The 16,596-nt window shown below is 36.0% G+C and overlaps 1 protein-coding gene and 1 non-coding gene across 2 annotated transcripts; both read left to right on the top strand.

The window, feature by feature from the left end:
- Positions 1-263: 263 nt before the first annotated feature.
- On the top strand, positions 264-335 carry trnap-agg (transfer RNA proline (anticodon AGG)). Its single transcript has one exon. It is a non-coding gene; the product is annotated as a tRNA-Pro (tRNA).
- A 13,104-nt stretch (positions 336-13,439) lies between these two features.
- On the top strand, positions 13,440-16,354 carry LOC125799285 (uncharacterized). Its single transcript, XM_049475627.1, has 2 exons — positions 13,440-15,101; positions 16,218-16,354. Exons 1-2 carry the CDS (start codon positions 13,440-13,442, stop codon positions 16,221-16,223), a joined length of 1,668 nt encoding a protein of 555 aa, XP_049331584.1. The 3' UTR covers positions 16,224-16,354.
- The last annotated feature ends 242 nt before the right edge of the window (positions 16,355-16,596 follow it).

Genomic DNA, 16,596 nt, shown 5'->3' with positions numbered 1-16,596 from the left:
CGTTTATCTACTTATCTGTTTATTTATTTAATCTGTTTATACATTTATTTATATTTATTGTTTAGATTGCATGTAGTGCTTTACTTTAAATTGTCTATTTTTTCTAAAACAAGATATTTAACTGAAATTAGAGAAATAGGGAGTCGCCGATAGGTGGCGCTCAAACTGCAAATATCAAGGATAAGACTGAAGAATCTTTACTCTGAGACGTGGCAGTTCTGGAATGCTTCTGTAGGAGACTTGAAAACGTCCCTTATACATCTGGCTCGTTGGTCTAGGGGTATGATTCTCGCTTAGGGTGCGAGAGGTCCCGGGTTCAAATCCCGGACGAGCCCTGCTTTTTAAAATCCAAACCTGCCGACCGTCAATCAATCATCAATCAGTACAGATCATCTACCTGTTGAGTCCAGCAGTACTGTGCTCTTCATACACACTAAGAAAAGTAAGTACAGATTTGTACTTAAAAGGGTATAAAGCTTGTCGCTGGGGCTGTACCTTTTATTGAGGTACAAAAAAGTACCTTTCAGTAAAAGTCCCTTTTTGTGCCCATATTTTTGTGCCAGTAAAGATTATAAAGACTGTAATTATTATCATCAACTAAATATGGTGCAAAAACTTGATGATTGAAAATGTTGCTGGCTTTCAAATGAAAAATGTGCAATTAAAATATATATTGTTTATTAGTACAGTGATACAGAATACTGAATGTACCATTTGTCAGGTTAAATGGTACAAATCTGTATTTATTGCTCTTAGGAAAGACTTTGTACTTCAAAGAGAACAAATCTGACCCTGTAAAGACCAGTATTGTATCACTGAGGGTACAATTATAAAGAATGTACCTGTGAGTACAAAAAAGTACCTCTGTTTTTTAGAGTGTATTGTCCTATAGATACTCTGATCATATGAGGATTTTTCTTCAGAACATCATCTGAACACCTTACTGGGCTTTAGTGGAGGATGCAGAACCGTTCCTGGATCAGTTACAAATGGAATCTACAGAGAACATTAAAAAGACTAAATTAAATTCTCAATAGTCAATATTAAAATAGTTAAAATATCAATATTATTTTCAGTAACTGCCATGACTCAGAACATATCAAGGCTGTCCAATGAAAAACATGCATCTTTAAAACAGCAACATTACAGGAGAGAAATAAACCTTCTAATCCTTCAATGGAAATCAATGTAAAAAAAGTGTTTATTATAGGTATTTTTGGAGAATTTCTATTGGTCCATTCATCATTGTGTTCAAATTATGTAGAAAACTAAAAATCGTCAAAAATATATATACTTGTTTTTCATTAAACAGCAACGATATCCCCATTTTATTATTTAAATTCTATCCTTGCCAAGACCCAATTACTTCAAAAACAAAATTGTAGCATTTTACATTAAGTAAATAAATTAGTTTAAAAAATAAAATAAAATAAGATCGTAATTTTTACCCAGGCCCATGTTTCTGTCTGGACTGTCTGTATTTCCCACCATCTTGTTTTCCATAGAAAAATGTGGGAATGAGATAATTAACTACTGACCACAAATTTGTAAGGTGTGTGAACAAGCTCTCATTTAACATGTGACTAAATCATGGAATTTACTTTATTAACTCATTCCCACAACTTACTAAGTAGTAAACCTTGGCTGTCTTTACAGATACATACATACTGTCATACACTGCTTGGACAAATTCCAGGCTCTATTTCATGAATAATACCAAGAATCTACAATTTAAAACAAATTCTGGTTTAAAAAAAAATAAACAACACAGATGTCTTGAATTTTAATCTATTAACATTAATGTGAAAATATTTTTTTGTGATAAATCTAAAAAATATATAAATGAATATAAAGTAGTGAATCTAAATGTGTAACTGATACTGTATTTTGAGTTTATCTGATGATAAATTTCAATTTTATCTCTCAACCTACAAACATACTGCATATTTGCAGGATAAAGTAATTCACAGTATTTTGAATGAAGATTTTCCATTGAAAGGAAAATTATATAGAGACCACTGAGACTTAATGCTATATTTATATACATACAATATTTCTTAAAAAGCTTAAGAGCTGTTATCCTAAATTGGGAACACTTTACAATAAAAGTCACAATTAAGAGTAATTACAGTAAAGAAATATATATATATATATATAGTTAAATGGTTAAATAATGTGATGACACTAGTTAATACATTACAACTGGTGCAATGCAGCCGTGAGAATATCGTACTAAAAACACGACCATATAAAAACAATTTTAGCTTCCCTCCACTGACTACCTGTTTCTTTTAGAATCAAGTTTTAATACGGGGGATCTGAAGGAGTCGATCAGTGGATGCCATGATCGACTCCTTCAAAGCCCCCGTGTTAAAACTTAAAAAGAGAAAAGAGTGTTTTTAAGCACCAAAAATCTGGAACACATTACCGATAAATATTTATCAAGCAACCTCTATTACTATTTTTAAGAAAAAGCTAAAAACTATATATTTTTACATTAGCTTTTAATTAGACCTTATTCTTATTTTTCTAGCATTTATTTAGACCCTTCTTATTATTTATTTATTATAGCTGTTTTATTATTTGGTTCTGATTTTATTTTTACTCTATTATCTTATTTTTATTTTTTCCGAGCTTTTAATTAGATCTTATTTTTATCTGTCTGGTTTTGATTGTATTTCTATTCTATCATAGTTTTCATTCATCTGTTTCTGAGTATTGTATTTTATTAATGTTATTTTTTTATGTCTTGCTTGCTTGTTGTGTGACATCGCTTCCTTTTTTTCCTCCACATGTAAACCACTTGAGCTGCAACTTTATGTATGAAAGGTACTGAATAAATAGCGTTTATTATTTGCATTATTATTATTTTTAAAACTTACTAAATTCTAATGCGCAAGAATGTTGTAAATAATAAAGGGTGCATTTGAATTAGTTACATAATGTTGCCCATATTTTTTATGCTCACTCACAAGGGGGCGCTAGATGACCATTTTTAAATTACATTTTGAATTAAACAAAAAAGGTAAAAATAGTGTAATTAATCGGTGTTCTTAAGGGTAAATCAGATAAATTTAAATGTGCTAGTCTGGTTCTCCACTCTTATTTTAAAGCCACGATTAAATAATAAAGTAAGAACAAACAAACAAATCGGGTCTTTTTAATTTTAGCCATACAGTATTTTTATTATTCTAAATTGTTTATTCTTGAATATACAATTCAGAGAGCATTGGCCAATATGTATTAACAATAATAATACTTAAGCATCATTTAAGGTCGAAAAGGTGGGATCCATGTTTCTTAAGCCATACTAGTATTCCCATTTTTTAAAGAATAATCTAAAATTGAATTATATATTAAATCATTATTTTTTATCAGATTTACTAATAAATAAACTTTTTTACTTAACCTTTAGTAAAAAGTACAAGCTTGTCTTTCCATACATGTGCAAACTGCGCAGTCTTTAAAGATTACAGTCCGAGAAATTCGGTTTAGGCCAATCTAGATTACGCCCAAAGGTGGAGCATCAAGATGCGCGTGTTCTCAGCAGATACTAAACACTGGCCTGAACTTTTAAATAGAATCAGAGAGGTGGGAGTGAAAAAAAAACCCAAATATATGGTGTTGTGTTAAAATCCCAGTTACTTACAACTAAAATTAAAGTGCAATCAAGTACGTATCTCTATTTAAACACAATCAGAAACATTAGTAAATATTTAACGAAGACCAGAAATCAGGACATACCTTTTTATTACATTGCTACAAATATGCACAAAAAATGTAGTGGTAGTGTTTTTAGATGTATTTATTTCCTGCAGTTACAAACTGTATTTGACTGTGATGGATTAGCATAACAAAAGTAATTTAGTGTAAAACGTATGCTTAGTTTTGTAACCAAGGTCCTTTAAAAAATGTTTTTCCAAATATACCTTAAACAACAGGTAAACGTTGTTATTAATATATAATATTATAAAATATAATATATATATATTAACTATATATTTTACTGGATAACCCCTGTATTGTTTTATACTAAACATAGTGAAATGAAAAGAGCAGACTTTTTTATCAAAACGGTCACGTTTTCTTTTAAATATAGGAATTATCTGAATACATGAACTATCTGTTTTGCTAGGGGTATGTATTGGCACGAACTTGGTAATATGATTTATATTAAGATACAAATCCTATTCTGATGCTGTAAGTATATTGCAAAGCTGTCATGGTATAAAAACGCACTATTATCTGATTATATATAAAAAAGTTTACTTTTTATGCAATTATAAAACAACTCTATCTGTGGTCTAGTTTACACCACAACACTAAATGAACCACCAATGAACACCAATCTTTATTATATCTTAACTACTAAAAATGAATATCTACAGTATGTTGGGTGTCTATATTGTTTGTATATTGTTACAGTGTTGCAGCACAAAAAATCATGATACAATTCAATATTGATATTTTCTTACATTTCCTACATTTCGATGACAATTTTACGTTAGTTAACTAAAACGGTTATTTGTTATAAAAATACGGAAATTATGTTATGCGAATATATCTGTTTTCTAAAGGCATTATTAAGTACTGTAATATTTCATGATTTCAAAGTATTGTGACAATGAAGTGTTCAAATGATCACAGAGAGAGTTTATTTTGTGAGGTTAGCTAGATGTTTTAATGAAGTTAGCTGGATGTTTTAGATAGTTTTGAACAATTACCAGCTGAGGTTAAGCATTTGGGGGCTTGTCAGCATGTGTTACCACTATTTTAGAGCCCCATTTAAGAACAACCTGTTCTTTTAGTAAAAAAAAAGGAGGGGTGTTTATGTCTTCTGTTAGAACCAGTTGTGGTTAAATAAATGTTTTTCATTAATATTTATTTATTATTTTGTGTACTGCTATGAATATAGTGAGTGCTAGTATGGTAACTTACTTCAGTGTGTGTTTTTTGCAGTTTATAACTTATAAATGAACAATTAAATAATGTAAACATAGTTATTTAACATACAGAGAAAGTAAATGTAAATGTATAGAGAAAGTAAACACTGGTGCGGAAGGGCCAGTAGGACCAATCTCATGGTTTGGGGTGGAATATGGCGCCATATCACCTATATATATATATTTATTTATAATAAAAGGAACTCTGACACCTAAATGTTATGCAACAAGTAGCCCTAAATACTCCAGTGCACTGTTTCAAAAGGACAATGCATTTGTTACACAACTGTCCAAACTACCAACTAAATAGTTAAAAAAAAAAAAAACACTATTTTCTGATGAGTATAAATTATTACAAAACCAGACATTAGTTATTTGGACAGATTACCACACATATGAAGGAGATTTATATCACAGTGATGATCATCATTTCAGATGGTAATACATTAAGTTTACCTGACTTACTGTATTAAAACACTTACTTTGGTATATACAGTAAACCCTAATAAGTTAAGTCTCCTCAAAGCATTAGAGGTAATTTGTTGCCCCCAATGAAATTAGGTTTCCAAAACTTAGCCTTTTTAGTAATTTATAATACGTTCATCTTTCAAACCACAAGCACTTGACACATTTAAAATGTTGTGTTGCTAAAATGTAACTTTTTAAGTTAAAGTAACTATTGCACAACCGGTCTATCTTACTTGTTTAAGTTTATTGCAATTATTACACTAAGTTGTTTTCACTCTACATTTGCAAATTGCAGTAGTTTTAATTGCCAAAAATTCTAAATTATTGGGGTACCACTAAAAAAAATCTAAATAAACAATGACATCAATATGAAGTTAAGACTCCTAATGGGATGCAGTAAACAAAACAAGCTTACTTTAGTAGTCCTTTCTTTAAATCATTAATTCACATAAATTATCTATACAGATTTGTACTTAAGAGTACAAATGTTGTACAGCTAGAGCTATAACTTATATTGAGGTACAAAATAGTACCTTTCAAAGTCTTTTTGTATCAGTAAATATTATAAATATTTTAAACATTATCATCAACTAAATGTGTGTCAAGAATTTGATGATCCAAAATTGACTGACTAATTAATTAAAAAACCTTTTGGCTGGTTAAATGGTATAAATCTGTGCTTCCTGCTGTTAGAAAAGACTTTGCACTTCAGAGGAAACTCATCTGGCCCAGTAAAGACCAAAATCATACCTTTAGAGTATGAAAAGTGTAACTTTGAGTACAAGAAAGTACTTTTATCTTAACTCTGTTTTTAGTGTGTGCTTTCATTGTGGTTTTATTATATTTTTGATCATAATAACGCTTTAAATATTTGATCTTGTTTGGACAAAGTAGAATGCAAACGGAATATATATATATATATATATATATATACAAAGATTTACTTCTCGCACTGGAAGGACCTTAGCGCAGGTTCAGCCAGGTGAGGAAGCATGGGCTGGCGGTGATGCAAGGCGTCCTCCGCGCGGTGGAGCTGATGGATGACCTGAATGTTGGCTTACTTAACATGAGCGAACTACATGCCTTCATACTGCGCGTGGATCCCGGTAATTTCAAGGTGAATTCCTTTGTTTTCTTAATTTTTTAGCAATTTTACCGCCTAAAAAAAATCCAACAAGCAGGGTGAATATTTTATTATATGTTTATTTAACTAATTAAAGCAAGCAGAAAAAATATCAAACAATACGGTTAATTTAAATAAAATAGGTTGAAACTTATGGAATATATGTATTGCCTACTTACACATTTTTGTACAGTGTATTTTTTTAAATGTTATGTTGCATCACGTTTTTTTTTTTTACTTTAGTGTTATGTAACATTTGATCATTTGAATTATATGGAATACACTGCAGGTCTGCTTGTTTGTTTATTATTTGTTTGACCGTTCATTAAGTCGTTGTTTGTGTGTTTATTTTAGATACTCTCACACAACATCCTTGTGGTGTTCGCTATTTTGTTTCCGGACCATTTTACCCCAGAAGTGCACGTGGCAATGGAGAAGTTTCTCTCACAGGACAGTCTGGCCCTGACCGAGAAATACCGCTAAGAACCGCATTGTGTTCTTTCTAAATGTATATTTCAATATTAACCCTCTCATGCATAAATTATAATAAACTCAGTCAGGATTTTTTTACTAAGTGTTTTATACATCCTTAGGGATGTAAAACAAGGTTTGAAAAAAATATATATTCTATCTTTATTCGATAAATAAATATTTAATGCTGACAACGTTTCTCCCAAATTCAAAAAAAAAAAAAAAAAAGTAATTTAAAGTATTTATTTGCAGAAAATGAGAAATTGCGGTAATAACAAATGAAGAGTTCAGAAATCAATATTTGGTTAAAAATCCAGAGTTTTAATCACAGTTTTCATGCATCTTGGTATGTTTTCCCTCCACCAGTCTTACACACTGCTTTTGGATAACTTTATTCCTTTACTCCTGGTGCAAAATTCAAGCAGTTCAAAATAAAAAAAATGAAACTCTTTACATAACATGTCACCTTAGATGTTATTTGATGTAATTATATATATTTTTTTAATTAAAAGAGAAACAGAAATAGCCAAGGTGTTTGGTGTTTCTCCCTGTCTGTCGGCACAATGACCAACCAATAGAATTTTTTGGTAAAGGATGATGCATATACAGAGAAAAAAACACTTTAAACAGCTGTACACTGTAGTGACCTCTTTGCATGAAAGGGTTAATAAAGCTGTTTTCTAAATCTGAAAAAGGTGTTTGTTCTACTTCAATTCGTAAATTGAATTCATGAAAGTGACAGTCTGTATGTTTCGGGGTATTTACAAGGTACTCACAAGGTACACCTAACACAATGCCAAAATATATAATTGTGTAAAAACTTAAGGAAGACCAGGGATCGTTGTAACATGGGACGTTTGTAACAACTTTATTTTCTCCAATTAGAAACAAGCTAGATTCATTACACTGCACATGCTCACGATAATAAAAAAGGTATTACCAAAAGTATAACTTTTCTATCAGAGGTATTTTTGTATACTGGCCTGAGTTCAATATTATTATTATTACTATTTTGTAAGCTAAAAATAGAAAGGACTACCACGTGCCAAACTATCAGTCAGGCCAGTTCACGGTGAAATAATGGCTGTTGATACTGGGACAGTTTAACGCCTTGCTAATTCAACATAATCAGCATAAATCTATTAATTTGCATTGAAACGTATTGGTTATCAGAATGCTCACAATTCTCTTGCATTGCTTGAACACCAAATATCACAATATAGCTTTAAGAGCTCATTGTTTACCCCAGACACCATTTTGTAAACTTCTTTAAAGGAGTTTTTTTTTTCTTCTGGCTGTGCTACACAATCACATCTCAGATCTCAATGTTTGTAAATAAATGAACCTGTGTACAATATGCTTATGTATTAAGCTTACATAAACTAATGGACTACCGAGTGGACTAGTGAACTTCTTTTTTTTAATAATAGTATCTTTTATTGCTTAAACAAAAAGATTCAGTTTATATTCCAAAGCCACAATATTGGGCCTTAAATACACTGTAAAAAGTGTAGCCCTGCTCAAATTAAAAAAATTGATGTCCATTTGTTGCATCTAAACTATTTGACTTCACTCAATCTAAATAAAGTCAATTGTTACAACCTTATTATTTTATTTTGACATAAACCCTATTACTTCACTCGACCCAATATTAATTATTCACCTTGATCCAAGTTAAATTCTTTACATTTCAGTTTCGGAACCAAACTAATACATTTAAATTGAACCGAACTTAAAAAAAAAAAAACATGGCAGCATATTCAGAAGTTCCAGAAGTTACTGTGGCGTGGAAGAGGACGGATTATCAGCGAGATTCGTTTCAGTGCTCTCTTGCTCTTTTTATTTTGCTCTGAGAAGGACACTAAGAGCTGGATTTACATGGGATTCCACTTTTGAAAGTAAAACTACCTACAGCTCCAACGCAGCTAACCCCACTCCCACACACAGAAAACACACAAAGGGTGAGGCACTTACACAAAACAACCACATAACTGATAACTACATGAATAATACTAGACCCAGTGATAATAAAACATGACATGAAACTCTGGGATAAACAGTAACATAAACACGCAGAAAAACACCCACTTCCCCCAACAGGGTGAGCTCCCATAATTCCTTGCGCCCCCCCTGCAGTCCCGACGCCACAATACCATAAGCATGCGTTGCTATCTCGCGAGCGCGTTCAGGCACTTTCTCCCTCTCTCATTCTCTCTCTCGCGAGCGCGTTCAGGCACTTTCTCCCTCTCTCATTCTCTCTCTCGCGAGCGCGTTCAGGCACTTTCTCCCTCTCTCCCTCAGTGCTCTGAAGCACTTCTCTACAACTTCTCCCGTGCTCCACAGTGCGCATGCGCAATTCATGTTTGATTCAAATTAAAAATATTACATCCTTATCTCTTTTCTTCGAGTATGATTTCAGTGGAACCAAAACATTTGGTTTATTTCCTTCAGAATTGTAATTAATTTAGTCTGAATCAAAATTGACACATCAAAATTCAAAAAGGTTGAGTTTCACAATAAAGTCAATAATTGTACTATGTGTTCAATCATATTTATTAGCTTGAATGAACAGCTCCATGCTTCACTTTTTACAGTGTAGCACTTCCATACAACAGAATCAACAATTGATCAACAGGACTAGAACAACTTCTAAATGGACTAGTGGGATAATGAGTGGACTATCGAATGGACTACAGGACTTTTTAGTGAACTAGTGGACTACTGAGTAGACCAATGGACTACCGAGTGGACTAGTGGGCTACTGAGTGGAATAGAGGGCTACTGAGTGGACTAGAGGGCAAACGAGTGGACTAGAGGGCAAACGAGTGGACTAGTGGGCTACTGAGTGGAATAGAGGGCTACCGAGTGGTATAGAGGGCTACTGAGTGGACTAGTGGAATAATGAGTGGACTATCAAGTGGACTAATGAGTAAACTAGTGGGATAATGAGGGAACTATAGAGTGGACTAGTGAGACACTGAGTGGGCCACTGAGTGGACTACTAAGTAGACTAGTGAATCCCCCCCCCCCCCCCCTTAAATGTTTTTGAAAATGTGTGTTCTACCAATAAAATAATTGTCCTGAATTATAATTTGAAGGCTTCCACATTTTGTGTCATGCAGAGTAAAATAAAGTAATCCCATTAGGCCTATTTAGAAAAAGGAAATGGTAAGAATATGCAATTGAACCATTGCATAAGGTGAAGCACTTTTAAAACATGCATTGTACACAAAAAGTACCCCAGCTCTCGTTTAATCTAATTTTGTGTTAATGTTTTTGGTTTTCGATGCATTAATAAGCAGATGAAGACCACACCAGCTTCATACTATTTACACACTACTCCTGCACTCTACTCCTCGACTGCAAATAAATCATCCAATACATAAATAAATAAATAAATAAATATTTGTTGTCCCGTTTAATTTTACATTTACAAATTACGGATGTAGTTGCTTACATCCAGTGTCATATCGTAAAATATGTATTTATTTAAATCAAAATCAAATCACATTTTTATGTACATTTCATAACTGCTAATGTTACGAAGCAGCTTTACAGAAATCAATAATAAAATGAACACAAACATGATTCCAAATTAATTTTTAATAACTAATAATGGTCAACAACAATATATACATATATGTATACAGTTACATATACAGTGCTGTGAAAAAGTATTTGCCCCCTATGTAATTGCCATCGAAGTAAATAAATAACAGATTAATAAATATTAGGTTAAAAATATAGAGTTCATAAATATATACATTTATAGTCACAATAGTTTAATAGTAAAGCATAATTTCATATATTTCATGTATATTGTTTGTTTTGATATGGGGGAATAAGTCTTCATTAAGGGAGGAACCAAAGTTTGCTGCTGCAGGTTGCTGGGGTGTTACTTTTGAGAGTCGCTACGTGACACTCAGGACCAAGCTAGCAGGCAGACACCTCGCTGAATTCTCTGTTTGAGATCAGCAATGATTAAAGGAGTCTGGATAAAGTGCATAGTGCATTGAAGGACTGAAGATTTCTAATTTTCTCTCAAGGGAAAGCGGCCTATGAGGTACATCTGTGTTCTTGTTACTGTTATGTTTGTAAGACTGTAAAGATGTAACGTGACAAATTCTGCTGAGTCATGTAAAAGTATGGTCGCGTTGTTCCTTTGATGTCTTTACGTGGAAATAATTTGCATTTATTTATTTCTTTTTTTTGTCTGTATGTCAACAGTTCTCACGGCATGTTATCATGCTCTTTGTGTGATTAAAGCCCGTAATGTAAAGAACCATTTGATTCGTGATTTCGACTTGAGAGGAAGTTACAGTGAGAACTCAGCCACTGCGACACGAGGGGAGAGCGTGACCAGCAGCCAGCAAGGAGCCAGCGCACGCAACCGTCTCTCGTCGTCGGAGCTGTGAAGATGATCGGGGTTTCGGGGGAGCCACTTGTCAAAGGACAGTATGCAACCTGCCGGTAACCCAAGAAAGTTGTGATTATGCCAACGAGAAGCACGTTTGTGCCAAGTTAATGGTGAACATTGGAGTAGCCTCTACACCTGCCTCAACTACTCTTTGAGTTTGAGGATTCAGTCAGACTGATCGCATTCGTCACAAGATAAGGATTTGCATATTTAATTAAGGATTGCTTGCTTGTTTTAAGTGTAACTAAGGGTTACTGTGATAACATTTCTAATTTTCTACATATCTGTTGCTGTGATATTTGAATGTTTATAGGTTCAGCGTTAAGCACCATTAAGTTGTTCTGAGAAATATTAGTTTGAAGGAGTACTGTGGTATTTGCTTATTTTCAGTGATTTTAAGTTTTTAAAGGGTGCTCTCATTTAATATTCATCTAGCATAGGATAACGTTATACTATAGGATAACGAGTGTAACTGATTTAATGTACAAGCTAAGCTAATTACTGCTATTTAAGGCTACTTAAGGGTACTTATTAAACTCGGTTTCTTAAGTTACTAAAATACTAAAATTCTTAATATACTAAAATAGTTGATAAAGACATTGCAATCAAAATGCAATACCCGGAAGTCACTCATGAAGAGGAGGAGTCTGTTAGTGATGAACCTTTAGAAAAAAGTCCTGCAAAGGAAACTGGAGTGAATACAGAACCTGGTGTTACTGAAGACAAGAGAAAAAGGAAACTTACTGAAAAGGGTCAGGAGCTGCACAATGAAAAATTAAAAAAACTACAACGCAATTTTGACAAAACATACGAGAAATGGAAAGCTCTCGCCAAAGAGGCTAAAAGGGCACTCACCTTACCCAACTCAAACGACGTTCTACGTGAACACCAAATTCAAATTCACGTTGCTGATATAGACGTAAAGGAACGCTATGAGGATGTTCGCAAACACAGTGTCCCGGACGCAGACACCCAACGTCGGGTAGACACCTGTGATGCTGTATCAAAACACCTCATTGAACAACTACAGGTTCTACAGGCTGAAGATGCAGATAAGCATTTATCCACTGTACAAGCACCATGGGGTAACACTGGCTCAGTTTTTTCATGTAAAAAAGACGAAGTGTCCATGTTGAGCCACCCTATCTCTGGACGTGTTTCAAAACCCTCAAGTGTGTCCTCCACAAAGATGCAGGAGGCAGAAGCGGAGTTTGCTGCAACTAAAGCTACCTAAGGTTCTAGCAGAAATGGAACAGGAAGAAAAGGAGCTTGAAAGGCTTGAGGCTGAGAACAGGAGGCAGTTAGCGCAGCAAGAAGCAGAAAATGCTCAAAGACAGAAGTTACTAGAAGAGAAGCGCAGACAGTTAAAGCGTTTGGAAGCAACTAAAAGAATGAATGCTGCAAAGGCAAGACTGCGAGTCTACGAACGAGACGTAGGCTCAGATGAAGAAATATCAGATCTTCTTCATAACCATAACATGTCAGATCTTCCACTTAAAGCTGATGCCCTTCCAAGGTACAGTATGCCTTCACAGCCTGCCAGTAGACTCCCCACCATGAATTATGAAGCTCCAAGGCCTACTTCTCAAGTTGCTCGTACCACTTCTCACGAGAATAACACAACAATGCTTGCTGAAGCGATAGCAGAGTCCATAAACACAAGCCGCCTTCCAGTGCCAGAGCCGCCGATCTTTAGCGGAGACCCGATAAGATACAAGGACTGGAAAATGTCTTTCCTAACCCTTATAGGCCGAAAGAACATTCCCATAAATGAAAAATTTACTACCTCCGCAAGTATGTCACAGGAGCTGCAAAGAAGGCGATTGAGGGTTATTTCCTGGTGGGCACTGAGAAAGCCTATGATTCAGCATGGGACATATTAGAAGAGTGATACGGCAACTCCTTTGTGGTCGCTAAAGCTTTCCGCGACAAGCTGAATTCATGGACAAAGATTGGACCCAAAGACAGCATCGAGCTGAGGGAATTTGCAGACTTCCTGCAAGGCTGTCAAGCTGCCATGGGTCATATTAAAGGTCTTGAGATCCTAAACGACTGCAGTGAAAATCAAAGAATTCTCAGCAAGGTCCTTGACTGGCTCACGGCCAGGTGGAACAGAAAGGTAATGGACTTCGTAGAAGAAACACAAGACTTTCCTAGTTTCCACACCTTTGTTGATTTTGTATCTAGAGAAGCCAAGATAGTTTGCAATCCGATGACTTCACTTCATGCTCTGAAGAGCCGTGATGCTGAAAGGGCAAAGCCATCTAAAATCCGCAATGTTGGTGCAAGGGTGCTAGCAAGTGCATCTGAAGAGAAGACAGACGTTGAAGGACAAAGAGGCGATGCTAAGGGATGCATGTTTTGTGAGAAGACAAACCATTGCATTCAGACATGTCGGAAGTTCAAGGAGAGGCCTGTCAAGGAGCGAGTTAAGTATGTGCAGACAAAGAAATTGTGTTTTGCATGTCTAAGGCCAGGACACCACTCAAAGAGCTGCGAAAGGAGAAGTGTTTGCAACACGTGCAATGGAAGGCATCCCACATGCTTGCATGAAGACCGTGCTAAGGCGGATGAAGGGGTCCAAGCTGATAGACAAAGGGAGAGTGGAAAACCCTCAAAGGGAAAGGAAATGTCTAAAGAGCCGAAACATAGTGACACAGAATCTACAACTATTGAAGTAACAAGCATAGCTATGTCTAACCAAGTCATGCACAATGGGAATAGCACATATGCATCCACAATAGTGCCAGTTTGGCTGTCAACGACAAGAAACCCAGATGCCGAAGTTCTGATATACGCTCTGCTGGACAGTCAGAGCGATAGCACCTTCATCTTACATGAAAGGGCAGAGGCTCTTGATACACAGATGGATCCAGTGCAATTAAGGCTTTCCACTTTAGCGTCTAAACAGACTGTAATACCAAGTCACAAGTTAGCTGGGTTGCAGGTCAGAGGGTTTTACTCCTCCAAGAAAATCCCACTTCCTGTGACTTATTCGCGAGACTTCATCCCTGCTAGTCTGAGTCACATTCCCACACCCAAGACAGCAAGAGCATGGTCTCACCTAGAGCACCTCGCTGAAGAGATCGCTCCTCTGATAGACTGTGAGATCGGTCTGCTCATAGGGTACAATTGTTCTCAAGCCCTGTTGCCAAGGGAAATTGTATCAGGCAAAGATGATGAGCCCTTCGCAGTAAGGACCGATCTTGGCTGGAGCATAGTTGGATGTGTTAATCCCTGTGTCGACTATGGAGATGCTATTGGAAGCAGCCACAGAATCATTGTGAAACAAGTCACACCAGAGGTACAGTCAGATAGTGACCTAACAAGTCAAGTTCAGTACATATGCAGAACTCAAGTCAAGGAGGTCATTGTTCCGACAGATGTGCTGAAAGTGCTTGAATTGGATTTCAGCGAGAGGAATGTAGAAGACGCTCATTTCTCTCAAGATGACCTTCTCTTCATCACGAAAATGGAGGAGGGCATAAAGACACAAAGAAAAGGAGCGCGCAAAATGCCATTGCCATTTAAGGAAGATAGGCCGCATCTGCCTAACAACCTCAAGTGTGCAAATCATCGCCTCCGGTGTCTGAAAAGGAGATTTGAGAAAGACAAGAAATATCACGAGGACTATGTTGCATTCATGAAGGACATCATATCCTGTGGAGATGCTGAGAAGGTTCCAGAAAGTGAACACTTGAGAGGAGGACACTGCACAAACTACTCTCCATCATGGATGATGATGGTCACCCATTACATTCCATCATCATGGATCATAGGAGCAGTTTCAGTGGCAGGTTCTTGTCACAGAGCTGCTCTACGGACAGACTGAGAAGATCGTTCGTCCCGAGAGCCATCAGACTCTTCAACTCCTCCCAGTGGAGCCGGAAGAGAGAAGAGAGATGAGAAACAAGGCTCATATGTGCTTTCTTAATCACAGCCTTTTTTTTTATCTGTACTGGAAAGCACCCTACACATCTACACCCTGAGACTCTTTTGCCTCTTTACTGTATATACTGTTTATTTGCACTCCTGGACACTTGTCACTTTACTGTACATCCTGTACACTTGCACTCCTGGACACTTTACTGTACATCCTGTACACTTGCACTCCTGGACACTCTACTGTACATCCTGTACACTTGCACTCCTGGACACTTTACTGTACATCCTGTACATTTGCACTCCGGGACACTTTACTGTACATCCTGTACTTTTGCACCCCTGGACACTACACTACGCACCTAACTTAAATATAATACTTGCACATGTTTATGTTTATGTTTAATAGTCATATCTACTAATACCTGCTATACTTAGTTTATTCTTTTACTGCACTACCTCATATCTACGACTGTTTACTTCCACACTTTCCATAGTTTTTTGTATTTATATATTTATGTATATATTTTTTTAAGTCTCAATTTAGAATTTTATCCCTCAATAAGTGTATTATACTACACTTATTGTTTGTTTCTACTGTGTATTGTTTTTGTTTCTACTGTGTTGTGTAATTGCTACTGGCTGCTAAATTTCCTTCGGGATCAATAAAGTATCTATCTGTCTGTCTGTCTGTCTGTCTATCTATCTATCTATCTATCTATCTAACGGGACCCTTGCTGGTACATTCCACACCACAGAGTCTACCACCATCAGAAACCAGAGAAGATCCGCATGGTGTTTGACTGTTCAGCCAAGTTCGAAGGAGTGTCACTCAATGACTATCTACTCACTGGACCGGAGTTGACAAATTCTTTAGTAGGAGTCCTCTGTCGATTCAGGAAGGGCCCAGTAGCCGTGATGTGCGACATTGAGCGCATGTTTCACCAGTTTCGGGTCAGAGCAGAAGATCAGGACTACCTCAGGTTCCTTTGGTGGGACAACGGGGACATCGAGTCAGAACCATCAGTTTACCGAATGAAGGTGCACCTATTCGGTCTCAAACACGTCGCCACACAAGGACGAGGTCGATTTAGTGAAGCAACAATCCACTTCATCGAAAGAAACTTTTACGTTGACGATGGCCTGATAAGTGTCTTAACGTCGGAAGAAGCCATAAGGTTGGTTGCTGAAGCCAGACAGCTCTGCAGCTCTGGAAGGTTGCGCATCCACAAGTTCGTTTCTAATTGCCAAGAGGTGCTTGCATCTCTCCCAAAAGAAGAGTGTGCAGATGC

The sequence above is a fragment of the Astyanax mexicanus genome, chromosome 3 (genome assembly GCF_023375975.1).
Source record: "Astyanax mexicanus isolate ESR-SI-001 chromosome 3, AstMex3_surface, whole genome shotgun sequence".
Lineage (NCBI taxonomy): Eukaryota > Metazoa > Chordata > Actinopteri > Characiformes > Acestrorhamphidae > Astyanax > Astyanax mexicanus.
The sequence above is the reverse complement of the archived record's forward strand: the minus strand, read 5'-3'. Positions and strand labels throughout refer to the sequence as shown.

What these genes read in the sequence shown, in the direction of transcription:
- LOC125799285 (XM_049475627.1), top strand. Translation starts at nt 13,440, where the DNA reads ATGGGTCATATTAAAGGTCTTGAGATCCTAAACGACTGCAGTGAAAAT.